General features: G+C 40.9%; 1 protein-coding gene across 6 annotated transcripts in view; it reads left to right on the top strand.

The window, feature by feature from the left end:
* Window positions 1–24737, top strand: part of ZNF667 (zinc finger protein 667) — a 37766-nt gene extending 13029 nt beyond the window's left edge. For 4 of the 6 annotated variants that reach the window (XM_009436480.5, XM_063802292.1, XM_054672997.2 and 1 more), the window contains 4 exons: window positions 2990–3081; window positions 4609–4735; window positions 7187–7279; window positions 21302–22900. In XM_009436480.5, the coding sequence (XP_009434755.3) occupies window positions 2990–3081; window positions 4609–4735; window positions 7187–7279; window positions 21302–22875 (1886 nt within the window). In that variant the 3' untranslated portion in view covers window positions 22876–22900. Of the gene's footprint in view, window positions 1–2989; window positions 3082–4608; window positions 4736–7186; window positions 7280–21301 lie in introns of all 6 variants that reach the window. The other 2 variants (XM_524410.9, XM_063802291.1) reach the window with 1 other exon arrangement.
* The last annotated feature ends 316 nt before the right edge of the window (window positions 24738–25053 follow it).

Raw genomic sequence — 25053 nt, 5'->3', positions numbered from 1 at the left:
TAGGATCCATGTTTTGTATCAAAACATATCCGTTACCTAACTCTGAACTCAAGCCTGATGGCCTTGGATTTATTTATCTTCTTCTACCTCCACCCCTACGGGGACGAAACAAACATCTGTAGAGGGAACATCCATTATTTCCATTTTCCAGGCTGTATCCTGCTGTACTTTTTTCATTACAAAGTCACAAAAAGCTTTTGGGGATATTTCTGCTGTTGTTGGCAGCAGGGTATGACGATGGCATTCTTTGGAGGCGTGTGCTGGAACATTTAGGGATGAACTGTCATTCTACAACTTTCAGACAACTGCCTTTTTATAAAAAAGGGTAGGAAAAATGTTAACATTTGGTGAAGAGTAATTAGGCATTCGTTGTATCATTTTCTCAAGATGTCAAGCTTTCCACAGTAAGGGAAGTGAAAAGTATGTCCCCATTTCTGTCCTCTCCAAAGACAAATGTGGAGGGCCAGGGAATGGCTGCAGCAGAACTGTGTCTCTGGGATGGGGTTTCAGCACACTGAGGATTTGGTTGAGTTAGTCAACAAGTGTTTATTGAGCACCTGCTCTGTGCTAGGTAGGTTCTCAGCCCTGGGAGTAGAGCGGTGAACAAAACAAAGTCTCTGCTTTCCAGCCTAGATCATTGTGTGTGTTTAGGGAGTGGGGAGGTACTACCCACATAAACACCCACATAAACAAGCTGTTTTCAGAAAGCGGTAAGTGCTATGTGGAAAATGGGGCAATACAATAAGAGAGCATGTGGCAGCACTGCCCCACAGAAACATGATGTGAGGCTGATAATTTTACATTTTCCAGAGGCTACATTGAAAAGGGTAAAAAGCAACACATTTATCATTAAAGTTAATTTTGTTTTGTTTTGCTTTGTTTTTGAGACAGGGTCTCACTCTGCTACCCAGGCTGGACTGCAGTGGCATGATCTTGGCCCACCTCAACCTCTGCCTCCCAGGCTCAAGCAATCCTCCCATCTCAGCCTCCCAAGTAGCTAGGACTACAGGCACACACCACCACACTCAGCTAATTTTTTAATGTTTTATAGAGACAGGGTCTCACTGCATTGCTCAGGTTGCTCTCAAACTCTTAGGCTCAGGTGATCCTCCTGCATCAGCCTCAAAGCATTGGGACTGCAGGCATGAGCCACTGTGCCTGGCCCATTAAAGTTAATTTTAATAACATTTAACTGACTATATCAAAATATTAACATTTCAACATGTAGCCAATATAAACAGTTATCAATGAAATAGTTATTTTTTCATACTGATAGTTTACATTTTTTCATACTGAGTCTTTGAAATCTGATACAAATTTTATACACACGGTCCATCTAGACCCTTAATTTTCAGTGGAGATACCTGATCTGTACTTAATTTCATAAAACCTTTGGAAAAGCAGAGTCACATACCCAAGTTGTTCCAGACATACTTTAAAGTTTTACGGTAACCAAATTGAGTATCAGTTTTTCATTTTAAATTTACAGTAAATTTTAATAATTTTAGCAATAATTTTAAATTTTATTTTATTATTGTTTTAATAGTGAATAGATTGGAATGAAAATGAGTTCCAGGCTGGGCACAGTTGCTCATGTCTGTAATCCCAGCACTTTGGAAGGCCTAGGCGGGCTGATTGCTTGAGCCCAGGAGTTTGAGACCAGCCTGGGCAACATGGCAAAACTCTGTCTCTGAAAAATATAAAAATTAGCTGAGTGTGGTGGCGGGTGCCTGTGGTCCCAGCTACTTGGAAGGCTGAGGTGGGAGGATCGCTTGAGCCGGGGAGGTTGAGGCTGCAGTGAGCCAAGATCACACCACTGTATTCCCGCCTGGGCAACACAGCAAGACCCTGTCTCAAAAGAAAGAAAAAGGGAAGAAAATGAGTTCCTCAGTTCCGCTAGCCTTATTTCCCGTGCTCAGTTTTCATATGTGGCTAGTGGCATTCACACTGGACAGCATAGGTGTAGACTGATACAGGGCAGAGATTCTTTGAGATGGGTGGATAGAGGGGCCCTCTTGAGGAGGCGATCTGACCACATCTTCCTTCCTCCACTCCACCCACCCTAGTCATGCCACCAACATCTTCCCCGGATTTCTGCAAAGCTACCTAGTGAGTCCTGTCCTCACTCCTGCTCCCTCTTCTAACACACAGTTTACCCACCATATAGACATGCCACAAATTTTTGTTAAATGTTGTCTGATGGTGTCACTCCCCTGCTCAGCTCCCCCTCCTCGCCCAGTGATGTCACACTTGAGATCAAATCCCAGCTGCTCAGCACCCCCTTCATGATCCGGCCCCTTCTGCCTTAGCCCACCCTCCCCGCCGCACTCACTCTGCCTCAGTACACAGACCTTGCTCTCCTCACACCTAGCCTGCGCCCGCCCACGACGCTGGCACCTGCTGTGCCTCTACCTGGAATGCTCGTCCCCTAGCACCCACATGGCTCATGCTCTCCTATTTAGACCTCAGCTCAATGTGACCTCCTCAGAGACACCTTCCCTGACCGTTCCACGACTCTAACCCCTGCCCTGGCCTGTTTATTCTTCATAGCAATGACCATGACCATCATTGTGCTTTATGTGGACTTGCTTTCCCTACTGGAATGTAAGGTGCTTGGGAGCCGGCACTCTTCCACTCTTAACTCAGTGCTCTCTCCCCAGTACCTGGGACAGCTGGACACCCAGTAGGTGCTCAGTAAATACTTGTCAGATGGATGGCCAGAGGTCTGTACAGTCCTTATTTGCCTCCTGACCAAGAACCTGCTATGATCTTAGGCACAAAAAGGGTTGGCCGTGCCCTTCCCTGACCGTGAGCAGGTGAGGGGCGACAGGAATGCGCCAGGTGTTCTGACATCTGTGTGTGTGTGTGCACGTGCATATGTGTGCATGTGTGTCGTGTGTGTGTGTGTCTCCAGGTTAGGTAGGGGCCTGTGGACTCTGGCACTGCCCAAAAGGCCCAGTTGGCCTCATGACCTGTCTTCTCCCCACAGCCCTGCCTTACCAGCTCTGTGCCCATCTCTCAGTGTGGACTCTAAAGGGGGAGGAAAGGATGCCTTCTGCACGGGGGAAATCCAAATCCAAGGTAAGTGGCAATTCCTCTTCCTTCCGGAACACCCCATTGTGTCTTGTGAGATGTGGACCATTTGCTTTCCTTCCATGGAGACTTGTTGCCTGTTGGAGATCCATCCAACACCTAGTCCTTGGTTTTCTCCCGTTGCCATGGGGGATGAGAACCTGAGAAGGGCCCAGCAGCCAGGAAACTGCCCAGCGAGCCTCTCTCCATTCCCAGTGTGCACATGGCCACTGGCCTGTTTGTTCAGCATTCCCAGGGGCTTTGCCAGTGCCAGGAGAAATGCCCTCCCCAGGAGAAATGTCCTCCGTGGAGGAAGATGAGAGCCACTGTGATTTCTCAGCATGGAGATTTGATGAATGCCCAGGTGGGGCCTGCAGTAGCAGAGGGGACTTGACATGTGCTCTGGAGTTAGTCTTGTTGTGTGGTTTTGTTTCTCCTTGTAAAACCCATATTTACATGGAGGAAATCTCTTTAACTAAGGTCCCAAGACTAAAAGGCACCACATAGCCCTGCTATTCCATTGACTGCACTGGTGCAGGCAGTGAGGTTGTATGTGTAGCCTCCTGTGGTCAGCATGCTCCACGACTGTCACTCATTGAGTGGTTTTTACAACAGGCATCTCAAATGCAGTTTCCCATAACAAGCGTGTTTGCTTTCAGTTGGGTGTATTAGTTGCCCCTTGCTGCTGTAACAGATTAGCTGCAAACTTGGCAGCTCAAAACAGCACGTGTTTATTATCATGCAGTTTTGTGGTTGGCGTCCAGGCACAACATGGTTTAGCTGGGTTATCTGCTTTGGAGTTCACAGGGCTGAAATCAAGGTGTCAGCCGGCTGTGTTCTCATTTGGGGCTCAGGTCCTCTTCCAGACTTGCTGGTTATTGGCCAGATTCAGTTCCTTCCTACACTTTCCACCTGACCCTCATTTTTCATCTTCAATACAGCAAAAACCAATAACCAACTGGCCAGGTCAAGTCCAAGATAATCTGCCAAGGTCAAGTGATCAGTAACCTTGATTATACCCTCAAAGAACCTTTTGTCATGTGTAACATATTCACATGTTTCTTGGAGAGCAAGTGGTTAGGAGATTAAATCGGGAGCTGTCTGGGCTGAACACTAGCTTCTCCATTTACTAGCTGTGAGACCTGCAGTAAGTTTTCTCATCTCTCTGGGCCTCAGTTTCCTCATCTGTAACATACTGTGATTCCGCTGACAGTGCCTCTATCACTGATGCACATGAGCACTAAGTGAGCCAGTACAGTCAGGTGCTTAGAAGAATGCCTTGACTTTGTAAATGCCTGGTAGATCCAGGTTGCCACGTGTTCTTAATGCAACATAATTTTAATAACAGCTATGTCTTATATTGTATTTTATTTAACTTATTTAATACACCTGCCCCTTTTGGCCTCAGAACCCTGAATGCTTCCTGAATGATTCTTGGTACCTTGTGTCTCCCATGTTTAAGATGTGTGCACCGTTTCCTCCAGCCGTGTGGAAGCACAAGTCCATGGTGAATAGACATTTGATTTTTCATTTCAGGCACCTATAACATTTGGGGACTTAGCCATCTACTTCTCCCAGGAGGAGTGGGAATGGCTGAGCCCCATTCAGAAGGATTTGTATGAAGATGTCATGTTGGAGAATTACCGGAACCTGGTCTCGCTTGGTAAGGCTCTTCTTGCTCCACAATCCAGAACCAGCGTATTGAGGGACATGCATCACTCTGGGTCTAGTCAGGAAAATGGAAGCCACTGCAGTTTCTTTTTTAAAAGAGCTTAATATATTGAGATATAATTCACATACTATACAATTCAACCATAAAAAGTACACAATTAAATGGTTTTTATAATAGTGTATTCAGAGTTATGCATCCATCACCACAATCAATTATATTTTCATTATTTCCACCCAAAAACCCAGTACCCATAAGCAGTCACTCTTTGTCTCCCCTGGCCACTTATCCCCCGAGGTTCAGCAACTACTAGTCCACTTTCTATCTCTCTGGTTATGCCTGCTCTGGGCCTTTCATACATATGAAATCATAAATATGTGGCTTCTTTGATTTCTAATGTTTTTGAGGTTCATCACGTTGTAGCATGTGCCAATACCTCATTTCTTTTCATTGCCAAAGAATATGTATGGTATGGATAGACCACATTTTGTTTATCCATTCATCAGTTAATAGATGGGCATTTGGGTTGTTTTCACTCTTGTTATTTTGATATGCTGCTATGAACATATACAAATTTTTTGTGTGGATGTATGTTTTCATTTCTCTGGGGCATATACCTAGGGGTAGAATTGCTGGGTCTTATGGAAACTCTGTAGGTAACTCTTGAATTCTTTTGGTATAAATTTTTTTTTTTTTTGATACAGAGTCTTGCTGTTTCGCCAGGCTGGAGTGCAGTGGCGCGATCTCAGCTCACTGCAACCTCCGCCTCCCGGGTTCAAGGGATTCCTCTGCCTCAGTCTCCCGAGTAGCTGGGATTACAGGCACGCTCCATCACACCCAGCTGATTTTTTGTATTTTAGTAGAGACGGGGTTTCCCCGTATTAGCCAGGATGGTCTCGATCTCCTGACCTCGTGATCTGCCCACCTCGGCCTCCCAAAGTGCTGGGATTACAGGCATGAGCCACCGCACTCAGCCCTCTTTTGATAGAATTTAAGGAATTGATTTAAGAGGTGTTGTTGAAAGGTGAATAGTGGACATTGATTTAACACAGAGACAGTAATTGCAGGATGCTGCCACCATTCCTGGGGTTGGAGAGACAAAGGGAAGACTTTGGGGTTTTTAGGGCTTCAAGGAAGGTCCCCTCGGATCTGGGACTCAGAACTTCTGAAGGAGGGGGCAGTGTGCTGCCTGGTTTGTTTATACTTCTAAGGAGCCAGATGAAACTGGTTCTGGGAGTACAGAACTAAAAAAGCCAGACATAGAAACCAACAAAGCCCCTATTGGTGGATGTTGACAGGAAGCAGCCGGTGAAGCAGAAGTGAAGACAGCAAGGCCCCTGCCCTGGCACCACAAAACAGATAATAGAAGGGTGAGGGTCTGGAGCAGAAAGACAGTAACTTCATAACCAGCCTCAGGAGTTTCTGACTCAATTCTCAGGAAAATAGTTTGCTTTGTCGAATTAAAATTTAACAACTCTACTGGCTATAATTTAGATTCCTGCCTTTCCATGTGAGATTTAAACAACCAAATTCAACACCGCACACTCTAACACCAGATGTTTGGAGGTTTTCCCACACACACCAAACAGTTCTCCAGCACACTCCAGCTGGGTGTCCTCCAATTCAATTCTGACACTGTCTACCTGGAGATAGTGTCAGATCCCACAGGGTAAGAGCCCAGTCCCACAGGACTGTCCCCTACTTCAGAGGCCAGTTGCATGTCCAGGCCTTCCAACTGACCAGCTCTAAATTAGCGGATTCCCATGACCCTCTCCTCAAGTTCAGTCATTTGCTAGAGTAGCTTTCAGAACTCAGGGAGGCGCTTTACTTATGCTTACCAACTCAGTGTAAAAGATATTACAGAGGATGCAGTTGAACAGCCAGATGCAAGAGATGCAGAGGGCAAGTTATGAGGGGAGGGACACAGAGCATGCACCCTCTACTGCACCACCTTCCACGTGGTCAGCAACCCTGAGGCTCTCCAAACCCAGTCCACTGGAGTTTTTAAGGAGGCTTCAGGTAGGCAAGGTTGATTAAATCATTGGCCATTAGTGATTGGCTCAACCTCCAGCCTCTGACCCCTCCCCAGAGGTCAGGAGATGGGGCTGAAAGTTCCAATCCTCTAATCACATGATCGGCAACCAGCCCCCATCTGAAGGCTGTCCAGGAGCCCCCAGTCACAGTCTTCTCATTAACATACAAAAGACACATATGCAGGAGATTCCCAGGGTTTAAGGAGCTGTGTGCCAGGAAACAGGGATGAAAAGCAAATACATATTTCTTCTTATAAATCACAATATCACACTCCCCATTCTCCAGCTGCCCTTCACATCCTCTGTGCTCCCTTCATGCTACTAAACCTGCATTCCTGTTGATGCAGAGCGTGGCTCTGACTTCTGTGGTGCCCACATTTATGATCATTTCCCATGTTTGTTCCACGTACAGGTCTTTCCTTTCGGAGACCAAATGTGATCACCTTATTGGAGAAAGGGAAAGCACCCTGGATGGTAGAGCCAGTAAGAAGACGCCGGGCTCCTGGTGAGTGACAGAGAACCAAGGCATATGTCTCAGTCTACTGGGGCTGCTATAACAGAATGCCATATATTAGGTGACTTATAAACACCAGAAATCTACTTCTCACAGTTCTGGAGGCTGAGAAGTCCAAGATCAATGCATGAGCAGATTCGGTGTCTGGTGAGGACTGCTTCCTGGTTCATAGGTGGCACCTTCTTGCTGTGTCTGCACATGGAGGAAGGAGTGAGGGAGCTCTCTGGGAGAGAGATTGTAGGTGATTATAGATGATATCTCATTCATGAGGGCTCCACCTTCGTGATTTAAACACCTCCCAAAGGCCCCACCTCCTAATACCATTACCTTAGATGGTAAAATTTCAACATAGGCATTTGGGGAGACACAAACGTTCAATCTATTGCAGCATAGAGGCAGGTGTTCTGCATAAGAGCTCATGTGATTGTGAGGGGGCAATCTCTTTAAGAGATTATTTGTGTGCATCTCCCACTGAAAGGCTCCAGGCCTGTACAGAGAATTCAAGTCTCTTCAGTATGAGTCCTAGAGGGAGAAAAAGCAACATTTAGTAAGCCCTTACTAGGTATCAAGCACTCTTCTAAGTTCAGGGTCTTCCTCCCAACAACCCCGTAAGGTGGGTGCTGTTATTACCCCTACTTTATAGATAAGCAAACAGGCCCAGAGAGGTTTGTTGACTTGCCCAAGGTCACCCAGCTAGGAAGGAGCAGCAGAGGAGGGTTTGAGGCCCAGACCCTCTTCAGAGGGCCAAACAGCCTCTGCCTGTTTCCAGAAGCTCAGCTCTCCACACCCTTATGCCCACCTGTCCCCCTGCATCTCTGCTTTCGTATTTCCTTTCAGAGAAGGTGTACACTGCCCTCTTTGTTAATACTTACGATAACATTCAAATCTGCATGATTTTTGTGATTCTTTTAAAAATATTTTTTAACTCTTTTCTCCAAGTGTTCTTTTCAGCTACTTTTCAAGGATTCATTGACAAATAGGTTCCTCTTTGGTTGGCCGCATTATATATTTTGTATGTTTGTTTCTTTAGCATTCATTGAGTTTCTGCTTAGATGGGATGCGTCATCTAGGAGCTAGGGATCAACATTTTGGCGTAGGCTGGGAGAAAACGGCACCACCTCGAGCGTCTGGCTTTGGTGACGTCCAGGTTCTGAGGGTGTGTAATGAGAAGCCAGATGGAAGCACAGTGCAAAAAGAAGACAGTTATGCATTATTTTACATCTTAATTTCAACATGAAGAAATATCCTTTATTAAAATACTGTTTTTAAGTTTAGAAGAAATTTAGTCATATAACAAAGTTTAGAAAAAGGAAAAGACAAAAACAGTTTATACATAGAGTTATCACAGATTACTTGTTTATTTAATGAAATTGGATTTCATCGTTATAAGGTTTATATATTTCTGCTTTTTTCACATTTTGTTTTAGTAGAAATGTTCTATGTTACTAGTCTCTCATGTCCTATTTTCCATTTAGATTCTAATTTATTATTATTAACATCAGCGTATCTGCATTAACTGTTTTTGCCTGTTTTCTATGGTACTGAGTCACAGAGGGAGAGCTCTAGATACTTCTGAATTACTTTGCAGAAGAATTGTCATATCACCAGCCCCCAGTAAAAAACCCTAGGCACTAGGTCTTTATCTAGAAGACAACATTTCTCACAATTGCGAGGTCTCACAATTGTGAAATTTCACAAATTGTGGGTGTGTTGTCGCAATTTGTTGCAGGAGGAATGAAGTGCAGCCTGTGTGACTGCACAGGGACACAGCTCCTGAAAGCTGTGACCAGTTTCCTCTAGAGTCTGCCCCATTTCCCTTTGCACACTTTGCTTTGAATCCTTTTGCTGTAATAAATCATAACCATGACTACAACTTAAAAAGGAGAATTATCAAATCAGCACCATCAATAGCAACAGGGTTTGATTTTTCATACTCACTAGTATTGGATATTGCCATTAAAATGTTTCTCTTTATTTAGTAAAATGAATTAATAGCAGTCAGCATTTATTGAGAACTTACTTTGTGCAGATTCTGTGCTAAAGCCTGTAAGTTCAGCATTTCATTTAGTCCTCACAACACTTGTAGAAATCTCTGTCATTCCCAAGTGACAAGATGAGGGTTTGAGTCTTAGAAATGTTAAATAACTTGCCCAGGATCTCCTGTCCGGGAGATGCAGTAGAAGGTTTGAAGCCTTGGCAGTTCACCTTTTAAAATTTTTTTCTCTTTAATTTTTACGGGATATAGAGGTGTATATATTAATATTTACAGGGTACATAGGATATTTCGATACAGGCATATAATGTGTAAGAATCACATCAGGGTATGTGAGGTATCTATCACCTCAAGCTTTTATTATTGTGTTACAAACATTCCTATTGTACTCTCTCAGTTATTCTAAAATGTACAACAAAGTATTGCTGACTGTATTCACCCAGTTGTGCTATCAAATAGTAGATTGTATTTATTGCATCTTAACTGTATTTTTGTACCCACTAACCATCTCCTTTTTTCTGCTACCCTTCCCAGCCTCTGGTAACCATCCTTCTACTCTCTTATATCCATGAGTTCAATTGTTTTGATTTTTAGCTCCCACAAATGAGTGAGAACATGTGAAGGTTGTCTGTGTCTGGCTTATTTCCCTTAAAATAAGGTTTTCCAGTTGTATCCATGTTGTTGCAGATTACAGGATCTCATCCTTTTTTATGGCTAAATACTACTGCATGACTGTTGATGGTCATGTGGCTATTGTGAGTAGTGCTGTAATAAACATGGAAATGCAGAGATCTTTTTTATATACTAATTTATTTTTTGGGGGGGTATATACCAAGCAGTAGGATTGCTGAATCATATATTAGTTCTATTTTTAGTTTTTGAGGAACCCCCCCATACTGTTCTCAGTAGTGACTGTACTAATTTACATTCCCACAGTGTACGAGGGTTCCCCTTTCTCCATATCCTCACCAGCATTTGTTTTGCCTGCTTTGGGATAAAAGTCATTTTAACTGGGGTGAGATGATACCGTGTAGTTTTGATTTGCATTTTTCTGATGATCAGTGATGTTGAGCACTTTCTCATATGCCTGTTTGCCATGTGTATGTATGTCTTCTTTTGAGAAATGTCTATCAGATCTTTTGCCCATTTTTAAATTGGATTATTACATTTTTTTCCTATATAGTTGTTTGAGCTCCTTATGTATTCTATGGTTATCAATCCCTTGTCAGATGGGTAGTTTGCAAATATTTTCTCCCATTCGGTAGATTGTCTCTTCACTTTGTTGATTGTTTCCTGTGCTGTGCCCAAGCTTTTTAACTTGATATGATTCTATTAGTCCATTTTTAGTTTCATTGCCTGTGTTTGTGGGGTATTACTCAAGAAATATTTGCCCAGACCAATGTCCTGGAGACTTTTGCCCGTGTTTTGATTTAGTAGTTTGATTGTTTTAGGTCTTAGATTTGTCTTTAATCCATTTTTATTTGATTTTTGCATATGGCAAGAGATTGGAGTCTAGTGTCTTCTGCATGTGGATATCCAGTTTTTCCAGCACAATTTATTGAAGAGACTGTCCCTTCCCCAATATGTATTTGTAACATCTTTGTTGAAAATGAATTCACTGTAGATGTATGGATTTATTTCTGGGTTCTCTATTCCATTCCATTGGTCTGTGTGTCTGTTTTTATCTCAGTACCAAGCTGTTTTGATTACTATAGCTCTGTAGTATAATTTGAACTTAGGTAATATGATTCCTACAGTTTTATTCTTTTTGCTCAGGATGGCTTTAGCTATTCTGGGTCTTTTGTGGTTCCATATAAATTTTAGGATTACTTTTTCTATTTCTATGAGGAATGTCTCTGATATTTTGATAGGGATTGCATTGAATCTGTAGATTAATTTGGGTAGTATGGGCATTTTAGTAATAATTATTCTTCAAATCCATGAGCATGGACTATCTTTCCATATTTTTGTGTCCTCATCAATTTCTTGCATCAGGTTTTGTAGTTTTCATTGTAATTTCACTGTGTTTGTTAAGTTTGTTCCTAGGTATTTTATTTTATTTGTAGCTATTGCAAATGGGATTACTTGATTTCTTTTTCAGATTGCTCACTGTTGGCATATAGAAATGCTGCTGGATTTTTATATGTTGATTTTGTATCCTGCAACTTTACTAAATTTATCAGTTGTAATAGTTTCTAGGTGGATTTTTTATGATTTTCCAACTAAAAGATCATATCATCTGCAAAGAAGAATAATTTGACGTCTTCCTTTCCCACTTGGATGCCTTTTATTTCTTTCTCTTCTCTGATTGCTCTAGCTAGGACTTCCAGTGCTATGTTGAATGTAGAATAATAGTTGTGAAAGTGGGCATTCTTTTTATTTTCCTGATGTTAGAGGAAAGGCTTTCAGGTTTTTTTTCCATTCAGTATTATACTAGCCATTGGTCTGTCATATATGGCTTTTATTGTGTTGAGGAATGTTCCTCTATAACCAGTTTTTTGAGGGATCGCGTCATGAAGGGATGTTAAATTTTATCAAATGCTTTTCAGCGTCAACTGAAGTGATCATATGTTTTTTGTCCTTCATTCTGTTTATATATATCATTGATTTGCATATATCAAAGCATCCATGCATTCCTGGGATTAATCGTTCTTGTTCATGATGAATGATCTGTTTAATGTGTTGAATTCAGTTTGCTAGTATTTTGTTGAGGATTCTTGAATTAATATTAAGCTCTTTTTTTGGTGTGTCCTTGGGTTTTGATATCACGGTAATACTGGCCTTGTAGAATGAGTTTGGAAGTATTCTGTCCTCCTCTATTTTTTGGAATAGTTTGAGTAGGATTGGTATTAGGTTTTTTTAAGTATTTGGTAAAACTCAGCAGTGAAGCTGTCAGGTCCTGGGTGTTTCTTTGCTGGGAAACTTTATTACAGCTTCAATCTCATTGTTTGTTATTGCTGTTCAGGTTTTGGATGTCTTCATGATTCAGTCTTGGTAGGTTGTATGTGTCTAGGAATTTATCCATTTCTTCTAGGTTTTCTAATGTATTGGCCTAGGTTGCTCATAGTAGTCTCTAATGATCCTTTGAGTATCTGTAGTATCAGTTGCAGTCATTCCTTTTGCATCTCTGGTCTTATCTCTTTTTTTCTTAATCTGATTAAAAGTTTGTCAATTCTGTTTATGTTTTTGAAAAAATTTCATTTTGTTGATCTTTTGTGGGTTTTTTTTTTTTTTTTTTTTTGAGACAGAGTCTTGCTCTGTCACCTAGGCTGGAGTGCAGTGGCACGATCTCGGCTCACTGCAACCTCCACTGCCATGTTCATGCAATTCTCCTGCCTCAGCCTCCTGAGTAGCTGGGATTACAAGCGTCCGCCACCATGCCTGGCTAATTTTTGTATTTTTAGTAGAGATGGGGTTTCACCATGTTGGTCAGGCTGGTCTTGAACTCCTGACCTCAGGTGATCCGCCCACCTTGGCTTCCCAAAATGCTGGGATTACAGGTGTGAGCCACCGTGCCCAGCCTCTTTTGTGGTTTTTTAATTTAAATTTCATTTCTTTCTGCTCTGATCCTTACTATTTCTTTTTTTCTGCGAATTGGGGGTTTGGTTTGCTCTTGGTTTTCTAGTTCTTTAAGATGCATCATTAGGTTATTTGAAGTTTTTTACTTTTTTGGTGTAGGCGTTTATTGTTACAAACTCTCTTCATACTGCTTTTGCTGTATCCCATAGGTTGCAGCATGTTTTCATATGTTGTGTTTTCATTATCATTTGTTTGGAGGAATTTTTAAATTTTAATTAAGAAATTTCTTCAGGCCAGGGGTGGTGGCTCACGCCTATAATCCCAGCACTTTGGGAGGCCGAGGTGGGCGGATCACCTGAGGTCAGGAGTTCGAAACCAGCCTGGCCACCATGGTGAAACCCTGTCTCTACTAAAAATACAAGAAATTAGCCAGGCATGGTGGTGGATGGCTGTAATCCCAGCTACTCGGGAGGCTGAGGCAGGAGAATCGCTTGAACCCGGGAGGCAGAGGTTGCAGTGAGCCAAGATCGCGCCATTGCACTCCAGCCTGGACAACAAGAGCGAAACTCTGTCTCAAAAAAAAAAAAAAAAAAAAAAAAAAGAGATTTCTTCATTGACCCACTGGTCATTCAGTATTATATTGTTTAATTTCAATGTGTTGGTATACTTTCCAAAGTTCTTCTCGTTATTGATTTCTAGTTTTGTTCCATTGTGGTCAGAGAAGATACTTGATATGATTTCAATTTGAAAGTTTTTTTTGTTTTTTTTTTTTGAGACAGGGTCTTGCTCTGTCACCCAGGCTGGAATACAGTGGTGCGATCACAACTCACTGCAGCCTCAACCTTCTGGGCTCAAGCAATATTCCCACCTTGGCCTACTGAGTAGCTGGGACTACAGGCATGTGCCACCACGCCTGGCTAATTTTTGCATTTTTTTTAAAGATGGGATTTCACCATGGTGCCCAGGCTGGTCTTGGACTATTGAGCTCAAGCAATCCACCTGCCTCAGCCTCCCAAAGTGCTGGGATTAGAGGTGTGAGCCAGTGCACCAAGCTTTTTTTGGATTTTTAAGACTTGTCTTGTGTCCTAATATTTCATGGTCTATACTTGCGAATGATCCATGTGCTGAGCAGAATGTGTAACCTGTAGTTATTGGATGAAATTGTCTGTAAATATCTATTAGGTCCATTAGGTCCAATGTTTCTTTGTTGATTTTCTGTCTGGATGATTTGTGCAATGCTGAAAATGAAGTGGTTAAGTCTCCAACAATTATTGTATTGTGGTCTGTCTCTCTCTTTAGCTCTGAAAATATTTGCTTTATGTATCTCGGTGCTCCATTGTTGGGTGTGTATATATTTACAATTGTTATATCCCTTTGCTGAATTGATCCTTTTAGCATTATATGACTTTCTTTGTATCTTTCCATACTTTTTGTCTTAAGCTCTATTTTATCTAAATATAGCTGCTCCTGTTCTTTTTTGGTTTTCATTTGCATGGGATTTTTTTCCCCTCCCTTTATTTTTAGTCTATGTGTCTTTATAGGGAAATCATGTTTCTTATAGGGAACAGATCATTGAGTCTTTTTAAAAATTCATCCAGCCACTCTGTGGCTTTTGACTGGAGATTTAGTCCATGTACATTTAATATTTATAAGTAGAGACCTACTACTGACATTTTGTTATTTGTTTTGGTTGTTTTGTGGCCTTTTCTTTTTCCTTCTTGTCTTCCTTCTTGTGAAAGTGATTTCCTCTGATGGTATGTTTTAATTTCTTGAATTATATTTTTTGTGTATCTCTTACATATTTTTTATTTGAGGTCAGCATGAGGCTCGTAAATAATATAACCCATTAATTTAAACTGATGACAATTTAACTTTGCAAAAACAAACCAACAAATAAGCAAAGAGAAAACTAATAAAAACCCTATACTTTAAATTCATCTCCTCTGCTTTTAAACTTTTTATTGTTTATATTTTAATACTGTGTGTCTTGAGTTGTAGTTGCCGTTTTTTGTCAGTCCATCTTTTAGTCTTCCTACTTAAGATATGAGTAGTTTACACATCACAATTACAGTATTATAATATTTTGTATTTATCTGTGCAATTACTATTGCTAGTGAATGTTGTATGTTCAGATGATTTTTTATTCGTCATTAGCATCCTTTTCTTTCAGACTGATGAACTCCCTATAGGCTTTCTTGTAGGAGAGGTCTGGTGTTGACAAAATCTCTCAGCTTTTGTTTGTCTAGGAAAGTCTTTATTTCTCCTTCCTGTTTGAAGGGCATTTTCACTGGATTCCAGGATAAAGGTTTTTGTTTTCTTCAGCTCTTTAAATATATCATAATTCTCTCTCCTGGCCTATAAGGTTTCCACTGAGCAATCTGCTGCCAGATGTATTAGAGTTCCGTTTTATGTTGTTTCTTTTCTCTTGCTGCTTTTAGGATCATGTCTTTATCCCTGACATTTGGGAGTTTATTAAATTATCTGAGGTAGCCTTCTTTGGATTAAAGCTGCTTGGTGTTCTATAACCTCCTTGTACTTGAATTTTGACATCTTTCTCCAGGTTTGGAAAGTTCTCTGTTACTATCACTGAATACACTTTCTACCCCAGTCTCTCTGCCTTCTCTTTAAGCCACTAACTCCTAGATATGCCCTTTTGGGACTATATACTAGATCCTGTAGGCATGCTTTATTATTCTTCTTCCCTTTGACTCCTCTGACTATATTTTCAAAGAGCCCATCTTCAAGCTCACTATTTCTTCTGCTTGATCAATTCTGCTGTTGAGAGACTCTGATGCATTCTTTAATTTGTCAACTGAATTTTTCAGCTCCAGAAATTCTGCTTGATTCTCTTTAATTATTTCAATGTCTTTTTTAAATTTATCTGATAGGATTCTGAATTCCTGCTCTGTGTTATCTTGGATTTTGTTGAGCTTCCTCAAAATAGCTTTTTTTTTTTTTTTTTTTTTTTTTTTTTTTTGAGACAGAGTTTCTCTCTGTTCCCCAGGCTGGACTACAATGATGGCATGATCTCGGCTCACTGCAACCTCCGCCTCCTGGGTTCAAGCAATTCTCGTGCCTCAGCCTCCCGAGCGGCTGGGATTACAGGTGTGTCCCACTATGCCCAGCTAATTTTTTTTTATTTTTAGTAGAGACGGGGTTTCACCATGTTGGTCAGGCTGGTCTCGAACTCCTGAACTCAGGTGATCCACCCGCCTTGGCCTCCCAAAGTGCTGGGATTACAGGCATGCTCCACCATGCCAGGCCAAGATAGCTATTTTGAATTCTCTTGACTGAACGGTCACATTAGCTCTGTCACTCCAGAACTGGTCACTGTTGCCTTATTTAGTTCATTTGGTGAGGTCATGTTTTCCCGGATGGTCTTGATGCTTATGGATGTTTGTCAGTACCTGGTCATTGATGAATTAGGTATTTATTCTTATCTTTGTAGTCTGGGCTTGTTTGTACTGGTCCTTCCAGAGAAGACTCTCCATGTATTCAAAGGGGCTAGGGTGTGTCTTTGTTCACTGCAGCCATGTTTGCATTAGGGGTCACCCCATGGCCAGTAACTCTGTGACTCTTGTAGACTCACAGAAGTACTGCCTTGGTGGTCTTTGGTAAGATCCAGGAGAATTCCCTAGATTACCAGGAAGTCATTCTTTTCCCTTACTTTCCCTGAATGAATGGAGTCTCTCTCTCTCTGTGCTGAGCTGCCTAGAGTTGGGGAAGGGATGATACAAACACTCCCATGGCCACCAACACTGGGACTGTGCTGGGTCTGACCCGAAGCCAGTGTAGTACTCATTCTTGCCCAAGGCCTGTGGCTACCACTGCCTGGCTACCACTGATGTTTATTCGAAGCCCAAGAGGTCTTAATTCATCAGGTGGTAAATTCTTCCAGGCCTGTTTTTCCCTTTAGGGCAGCGAGTTGCCTTCTGGCCCAGGGTAGGTCTAGAAATCTTGTCCAGGACCTATGGCCTAGAATGAGGCCTTCAAGACACTGCTTGGCACTTTTTTTTTTTTACTGTGGTTGAGATGATATCCAAGTTGCAAGACAATGTCCTCTTTACTCTTCCCTCTCCCCTTGGAGCTGCCAGCTGTGCTGCCTGGAGTTGGGAGAGAGTTGATACAAACACTGTCTTGGCCACTCCAGCTGGTGTGTCACTGGTATGTCACTGGGTAGCAGGTACCCCAAGTCCACTGGTTCTGAGCCAAGCACAGCTCTAGGACTTGCCCAGGAATTGCAGTCCTTGTGGCCTAGACTGCCTTTCAGATTTACTTAGGACACCAGAGTGTTTTAGTCTGTGGTGGGGGTACTTGCTGGAACTCAAGTTTCCACCACTGTGGTGGACAATTCTTAGGCTAGAGCTGATTTAAATGCTTCCTCTGGGGTTGCTGGCCAAATTCTGCCCCACGTTGCTTTCTGCTGTGACAGGGCAGCACTGAGTTCCAATGCAGAGTCCCACCATCACTCCATTCTTCCTCCTCCAAACACATAGATTCTCTCTTGTTGCCATGCTGCACTGCCAGGCATTGGGGGAGGGGTGGTGCAGGCATATGATGACTGTCTTTTCTACCCTCCTCAGTGCCTCTTTCTTTGAATACAGTATTAAAACTTGATACTTTGATTGCTCACCTAATTTTTGGTTCCTATGAAGTTGTTTTCTTACGTGGATAGTTGTTCAATTTGGTGTTACTGCAGAGGGGGCAATCGCTGGAGGGCTCTATTTGGCCATCTGGCTCTTCCACTTTCTCCTTTTTAGTTGTTTTGTTTGTTTTTTGAGATAGAGTCTCCCTCTGTCACCTAGGCTGGAGTGCAGTGGCACCATCTCAGCTCACTGCAACCTCCGCCTCCTGGGTTCATGCAATTCTCCTGCCCCAGCCTCCTGAGTAGCCGGGATTACAGGCACACATCACCATACCCGGCTAATTTTTGTGTTTTTAGTAGAGATGGGGTTTCACCATGTTGGTCAGGATAGTCTTGAACTCCTGACCTTGTGATCCACCCACCTCGGCCTCCCAAAGTGCTAGGATTAAAGGTGTGAGTCACCATGTTTGTTTGTTTTTTTTTTAAGGAGACAGGGACAGGGTCTTCTGTTACCCAGGCTGGAGTGTAGTGGTGCAGTCATGGCTCACTGCAACCTTAAACTCCTGGGCTCAAGCAGTCCTCCTGCCTCAGCCTCCCAAGTACCAGTTTGTTTCTTGAGCCCTTGTGGATAGACTGGATATCCATATTGGTTTACCCATACTGGATAGGCCATAAATCTTTCTTGTAGATTTACTAGCATTTGTTTTCTGTTTTTACTTATTCTCGTGAATTGTTTTTTCATGATCTTTCCCCTTTTATCTAGCAGTGACTTTTTTATTTTCTGCTTGTATAGTAAGCTTTCATATAGAAAATGCATTAACCATATGACATTACATTTGACTTCAAATATTTCCCCATTCTTTCCTAAGACTTTTTATTTTATTTACCTCTTATTTTTCTACTTGGTTATATGAAAGTTTTTTTCATTTTTGTGTGATTGGAAGTGTTGGCATTCACATTGTAATTTTTCTTTTTATTTCCATAGTTAGAAAGAATTTGGGGTAGATTTCATATTATTTTAGTTTGTAATGATTTTGTACTTTATATTGAACTAATTTACCTGGGATTAATTTTGGTGTCTGGTGTGGTTTAAGGATTTCCACATTGAAGATGGGGAGATGGGCTGAGGGGATATGTTAGTATTCCACACAGGAAGGAACAAAGGAAGGTACAAAGGAAAAGGAAGGGAAGCTAAGAGTTTTAGGAAAATGTGAGAGGGAGAAGCAGCTTAACTGATATGACTTAATGGGATGTGGGGTGGGAAGGACTATAGGAGGAATCTTGGGTTTCTTGTTTTGCTGATGCTGCTAGCTTCACTATAAACATTTCCATTATCTTCCTGTGTTAATTCCTTATTTTGTCTGGTTGTTTTCTGGAACTTCTACTAATAATAATTACAATGGTAGCTACTACCAGTTATTAAGCAACTGCAGGTCCACAAAGCTTTCTCTAGAACCCTTGGAGCAAGATGTGTTTCAGAATTCAGAATGGTGCAGATTTTAGAAAGGTGAACAGGTCATATACTATGTGTGGCATAACATACCCAGCAGGGGCTGGAGCAGTACCCCAAAATCAAACACATTGAGATAGCTACAAAGACTAGACTTCCTAAGAGCAATAAATGGAGGCTATGAATAGCCTCATTGCATTTCAGATGGGGTTTCACTCCAAATATCTATTCAAAAAGGAAAAGAAAAAAGGAAAGAAGACTTTGGTTCTCAGCTTTTTGAATACTGGAATGGCAGATTAGAGGTCATAGCATGTGCCAGAAATTTCGCACATTATTTCTAATTCTCATGAAAACCTTGTGAGGTACGTGATTATTATCTATATTTTCAAGATAATATGCTTATGGTAATAGAGTTAACAAGTGTGTCACAAGATTATGCAGTTAAATGAAAAACACCTCAGTTAATTCAGTAATGTCTGCCTTTAAAGCACACCTATGAAATAGAAATATAATGTGAGCCACATATGTACTGAAAAAATCTTTAGTATCCACATTCAAATAAAAATTTAAAAACAGTGATATGGTTTGGATCTGTGTCCCCACCAAATCTCATGTTGAAATTTAATCCTCAGTGTTGGAGGTGGGGTCTGGTGGGAGGTGATTGGATCATGGGGGTGGATTTCTCATGAATGGTTTAGCACCATTCCCTTGGTGATGTCTTAGCAATAGGGAGTGATTCTTACAAAATCTGATCATTGTAATATGTGGCATCTCCTCCACACTCTCTCTTTCTCCTTGTTTCACCATGTGATGTGCCTTCTCCTACTTCATCTTTCACCATGAGTAAGAGCTCACTGAGGCCTCCCCAGAAGCCAAGGAGGTGCCAGCACCATGCTTGTACAGCCTACAGAACCAGGAGCCAATTGAACCTCTTTTGTTTATAAATTACCCACTCAAGTATTTATTTATAGCAATATAAGAACTTCCTAACACAAACAGGTAAAATTAATTTTAGTAATATATGTATTTAACCTAATATATCCAACATATTATATCATATAACCAGCATTTTTACAATGAGATACTTTATACTTTTTTGTAGTAAATTTTCACAGTCTGGCATATGTTTTATACTCATAGTATACCTCAAACCAGCCACATTTCAATTCCTCAGTAGCTACAGGTGACTAATGGCTACTATATTGGATAGCATAGTTCTAAAGCCTGTGTTTATCAATTCCTCAGTAGCTACAGGTGACTAATGGCTACTATATTGGATAGCATAGTTCTAAAGCCTGTGTTTATCATGCCACATTCACTCGGGTTTATAGTCAGTTTGCCATACAAGTAGTTATTTTATATCACCTTGGACTTTGACACCCTATGCCAGCCATATTGATCTATTTTACTACAAAATAGATTCCTTCTTTTAGTCTAATCTCTTACCTATTTTTCTGAGCTTTTCCTGCTTCTTGCTAAAGTCTTCACCTTTGTAAATATCTAAATACAGTCATATGCTGCATAATGATGTTTCAGTCCAGTCAACAACAGACTACATATATGGCCATGGTTCTATAAGATCATAAAACTGTTATTTGTACTGTACCTTTTCTACATTTATGTATATTTAGATGCACAAATACTTATCATAGTGTTAAAATTGCCTACAGGATTCAATACAGTAATGTCATGTACAGGTTTGTAGCCTAGGAACAGGCTATACAATATAACATAGGTGTATAGTAGGCTATACTATCTAGGTTTATGTAAATCTACTGTAAGATGTTTGCACAATAATGAAATTGCCTGACAATGCATGTCTTACAACATGTTCCCATTGTTAAGCAACCCGTGACTGTACTCAATTCTAATTTTTACTAGTTCTTTTTAAATTTGATCTTAAGAATACATTTTTTAAAATCTACAACTTTATTGAGGTAAACATCATAAAAGTCACTATATCTAGAATATAATTAAATGATTTTGGATAAATTTACAGAGTGTGTAACCATCAATATAATCCAGTATTAGAACATTTTTATCACCCCTGTAAGATTCTTCATGTCCATTTTCAGTTAATCCCCATTCCTACCTTGAGCCCCAGGCAACCACTTATCTTCTGTCTCTGTAGACTTTCCTTTTCTGGACACATTCTCTAATAAACATACATTTATCCATTGAACAACCTGTGGAGTTCAATGTGCCGTATATGGCATAAAAGTTATCCTATAAATAAAATCTTGACTTATTCATTTTCAAATTACAGACTCTTCTGAACTCTGGTTATTAAATATCTCTGTAAAGCCTTTAGTATAGTCATCAAAACCACAATAAAACACTAAAAAGTTATGTTTTGGTAATCATAATTGTTGTTATGATTAATAATGATAATTACATTTATATTGTAGAATCTTCATTTTTTCAGCATGGAAAAGGAGAAACATTTAATTCCTTTATGTCTTTCAGACTCGGGGTCTAAATGTGAGACCAAGAAGTTACCTCCAAATCAATGCAACAAATCTGGGCAAAGCATCTGCCAGAAACTAGTTTCTGCACAACAAAAAGCTCCTACACGAAAGAGTGGCTGCAACAAAAATTCAGTCCTAATAAAACCTAAGAAAGGGCATTCAGGGAAGAAACCTTTAAAATGTAATGACTGTGGTAAAACCTTTAGTCGAAGCTTCTCTCTTAAACTTCATCAGAACATTCATACGGGAGAGAAGCCTTTTGAATGCAGTAATTGTAGAAAAGCTTTCAGACAGATCTCATCCATCCTACTTCATCAGAGAATTCACAGTGGAAAGAAAAGCCATGAATGCAATAAATGTGGGGAAAGCTTCAATCAAAGAACAACCCTTATTCTACATATGAGAATTCATGATGGAAAGGAAATTCTTGACTGTGGGAAGGCCCTGAGTCAATGTCAGTCTTTCAATATACATCAGAAAATTCACGTTGTTGGGAATGTCTGCCAGTGCAGAAAGTGCGGAAAAGCCTTCAGTCAGATGTCATCCCTTTTACTTCATAAGAAAATCCACAATGGAAAGAAAACACATAATAAATGTGGGAGAGGCTTCAAAAAGAAATCAGTCTTTGTTGTACATAAAAGAATTCATGCTGGAGAGAAAATCCCTGAAAATGCGAAGGCCTTAAGTCAGAGTCTACAGCAAAGAAGTCACCATTTAGAGAATCCTTTTAAATGCAGAAAATGTGGGAAATTATTTAATAGGATTTCACCCCTGATGCTTCACCAGAGAATTCACACTTCAGAGAAACCGTACAAATGTGATAAATGTGACAAGTTCTTCAGGCGGCTTTCAACCCTTATTCTGCATCTAAGAATTCATAATGGAGAAAAACTATACAGATGCAATAAATGTGAGAAGGTCTGCAATCGGCATTCATCCCTTATTCAACATCAGAAAGTTCATACAAAGAAAAAGAAACTATTTGAGTGTAAGGAATGTGGGAAGATGTTTTCTGGAACTGCAAACCTTAAAATACATCAGAATATTCATTCTGAAGAGAAACCTTTCAAATGCAATAAATGTAGTAAAGTTTTCGGCCGCCAATCATTTCTTATTGAACATCAAAGAATTCATACTGGAGAAAAACCCTACCAGTGTGAGGAATGTGGAAAAGCCTTCAGCCACCGAATATCTCTCACACGACATAAGAGAATTCATACTGAAGATAGACCCTATGAATGTGATCAGTGTGGGAAGGCCTTCAGCCAGAGTGCACACCTCGCCCAACATGAAAGAATTCACACTGGAGAGAAGCCATATACATGCAAAACATGTGGTAAGGCCTTTAGTCAGCGCACATCTCTTATTCTACATGAAAGAAGTCATACTGGAGAGAAACCCTATGAATGTAATGAATGTGGGAAGGCATTTAGCAGTGGCTCAGACCTTATTCGACATCAGAGAAGTCATTCTTCAGAGAAACCCTATGAATGTAGTAAATGCGGGAAGGCATATAGTCGGAGTTCATCCCTGATTCGACATCAGAATACACATTCTGAAGAAAAAGCCTAAGGTTGTTTTAAATCTATAAAATCAACGAATGAGGCTATCAAACATATGGCAAATATGTATTTGTCTATAATGTAAATTTTGTGTATATGGGACCATTTGATGATATGTCCCACTTTGAAAGCCAAAGAGCAAAAGTCATTGGTGATTTTGACCTCAGGATTTGAAATTAAATGAAGGAAACTCAGAAGTTTGGTCAGTCATTGTGAATGAAGATCATTTTTCATTTGATAAGAATTACTGGCTGGGCGCAGTGGCTTACACCTGTAACCCCAGCACTTTGGGAGGCTGAGACAGGCGGATCACGAGGTCAAGAGTTTGAGACCACGGTGAAACCCTGTCTCTACTAAAAAATACAAAATTAGCTGGGCGTGGTGGTGCGCACCTGTAATCTCAGCTACTGGAGAGGCTGAGGCAGGAGAATCGCTTGAACCCAGGAGGTGGAGGTTGCATTGAGCAGAGATTGCGCCACTGCACTCCAGTCTGGGCAACAGAGCAAGACTCTGTGTCAAAAAAAAAAAAAAAAAATTACTGATATTTTACTTCAAGCATAGTTTTAAAGATAATTTATTGGTCACATACAACAAAATAGAATTGTGAAGTCCATTATAGGGCTCTGAGCCTGATTTAAGGTCACAGAAAAAAGAATTTGAGTCTGTTTCTCAGATCTAGAATTATCAAATATAAGGAACTTCTCGGCAAAACAGGGTGCCACTTTCAGCTGACAAACTTGTGGGTGAGAATAAAGAAAAGTGAGTCTTTAGGTAGATAAAGTTGTCACTCATAATGGTGTGTAACAGTAGAAATCTTACTGTACCATCTCCACGGATATGAGGATATATGATCTTCATGGTGTGAACGTCTAACATGGCTGAGACAAGCTATCAGTAAAAGAACCAAGATATAGTGAAGAATGAGGATTTCAGAGCCAGGAGAAATCAGTATTGTTTTATTTGGAAATAAATCATCTATATTTATATGAGTAAACATTGGTATTTTCATGTAACAATACTGGTATGCAATAAGTGGTGTAATATGAGTTGTTATGGACTGAATGTTTATGTCCCCCCCAAAACTAATTATGTTAAAATCCTCACCATCAATGTGATGTTACTTGGAAATGAGGCATTTGGGAGGCAATTAGGATTAGATGAGGTCATGAGGGTGGAGCCCTCTTGATGGGATTAGTGCCTTTATAAGAAGAGACATCAGGCTGAGCGCGGTGGCTCACGCCTGTAATCCCAGCACTTTGGGAGGCCCAGGTGAGTGGATCATGAGGTCAGGAGATTTGAGACAATCCTGGCTAACACGGTGAAACCCCGTCTCCACTGAAAAAAAAAAATACAAAAAATTAGCCAGGCACAGTGGCATGTGCCTGTAGTCCCAGCTACTTGGGAGGCTGAAGGAGAAGAATCGCTTGAACCCAGGAGGCGGAGGTTGCAGTGAGCCAAGATCACGCCACTGTACTCCAGCCTGGGCGACAGAGCGAGACTACGTCTCAAAAAAAAAAAAAAAAAAAAAGACATCAGAAAGCCTGCTTGCTGTCTGCACCATGTGAGGATGCAGGAAGAAGCCAGCTGTCTACAGAACAGGAAGAGAACCCTACGAGAACCTAACCATGCTGGCGACCTGTTCTCAGACTTCGAGACTTCAGAACTGTGAGAAGTAAATTGTTGTTTAAGCCACCCAGTCTATGATGTTTTGTTAGGGCAGCCCCAGCTAATATATGGAGTGGAAACCCTACATTTATCTACTGGGTTCTTTTCCTGTCAGCAGTTCAACATGTGTAGTAGCTTTCAGTCTCTGCTGTTTGTGCCAAATATATAAGAAATAAAATCAGATAACTTTTTTGTAATTGGATCATACACAGTTGGGCTCTTCTGTTTAAGTTTTCCTTCTGTAAAAGTTATTTTTGAGAATACCTAAAGTTTAAGATGACTTTGTGGAATGTGTGGAATGTATATGGGTTAGGTCATCCTAACTTTGACCACAATTGATAAAACAACAATCCAAATTGTGAGGGGTGAGCATGCATACAGGATAGTACAACTAACTTCCCATTTAAACTTGTTCTTTCGTATTTGTAAAGCAAGCATAAAAATCCACCCCTTGGAGCAAATGGGTGAGCAAACAGCACAGAGGTAACTCACGGAGAGGCAGGTCTTTTTTTCCCCCTCTTTT

Source organism: Pan troglodytes, chromosome 20, assembly GCF_028858775.2.
Source record: "Pan troglodytes isolate AG18354 chromosome 20, NHGRI_mPanTro3-v2.0_pri, whole genome shotgun sequence".
NCBI classification, from domain to species: domain Eukaryota; kingdom Metazoa; phylum Chordata; class Mammalia; order Primates; family Hominidae; genus Pan; species Pan troglodytes.
Note: the sequence above shows the minus strand (reverse complement) of the source record. Positions and strands in the feature narration are given on the sequence as shown.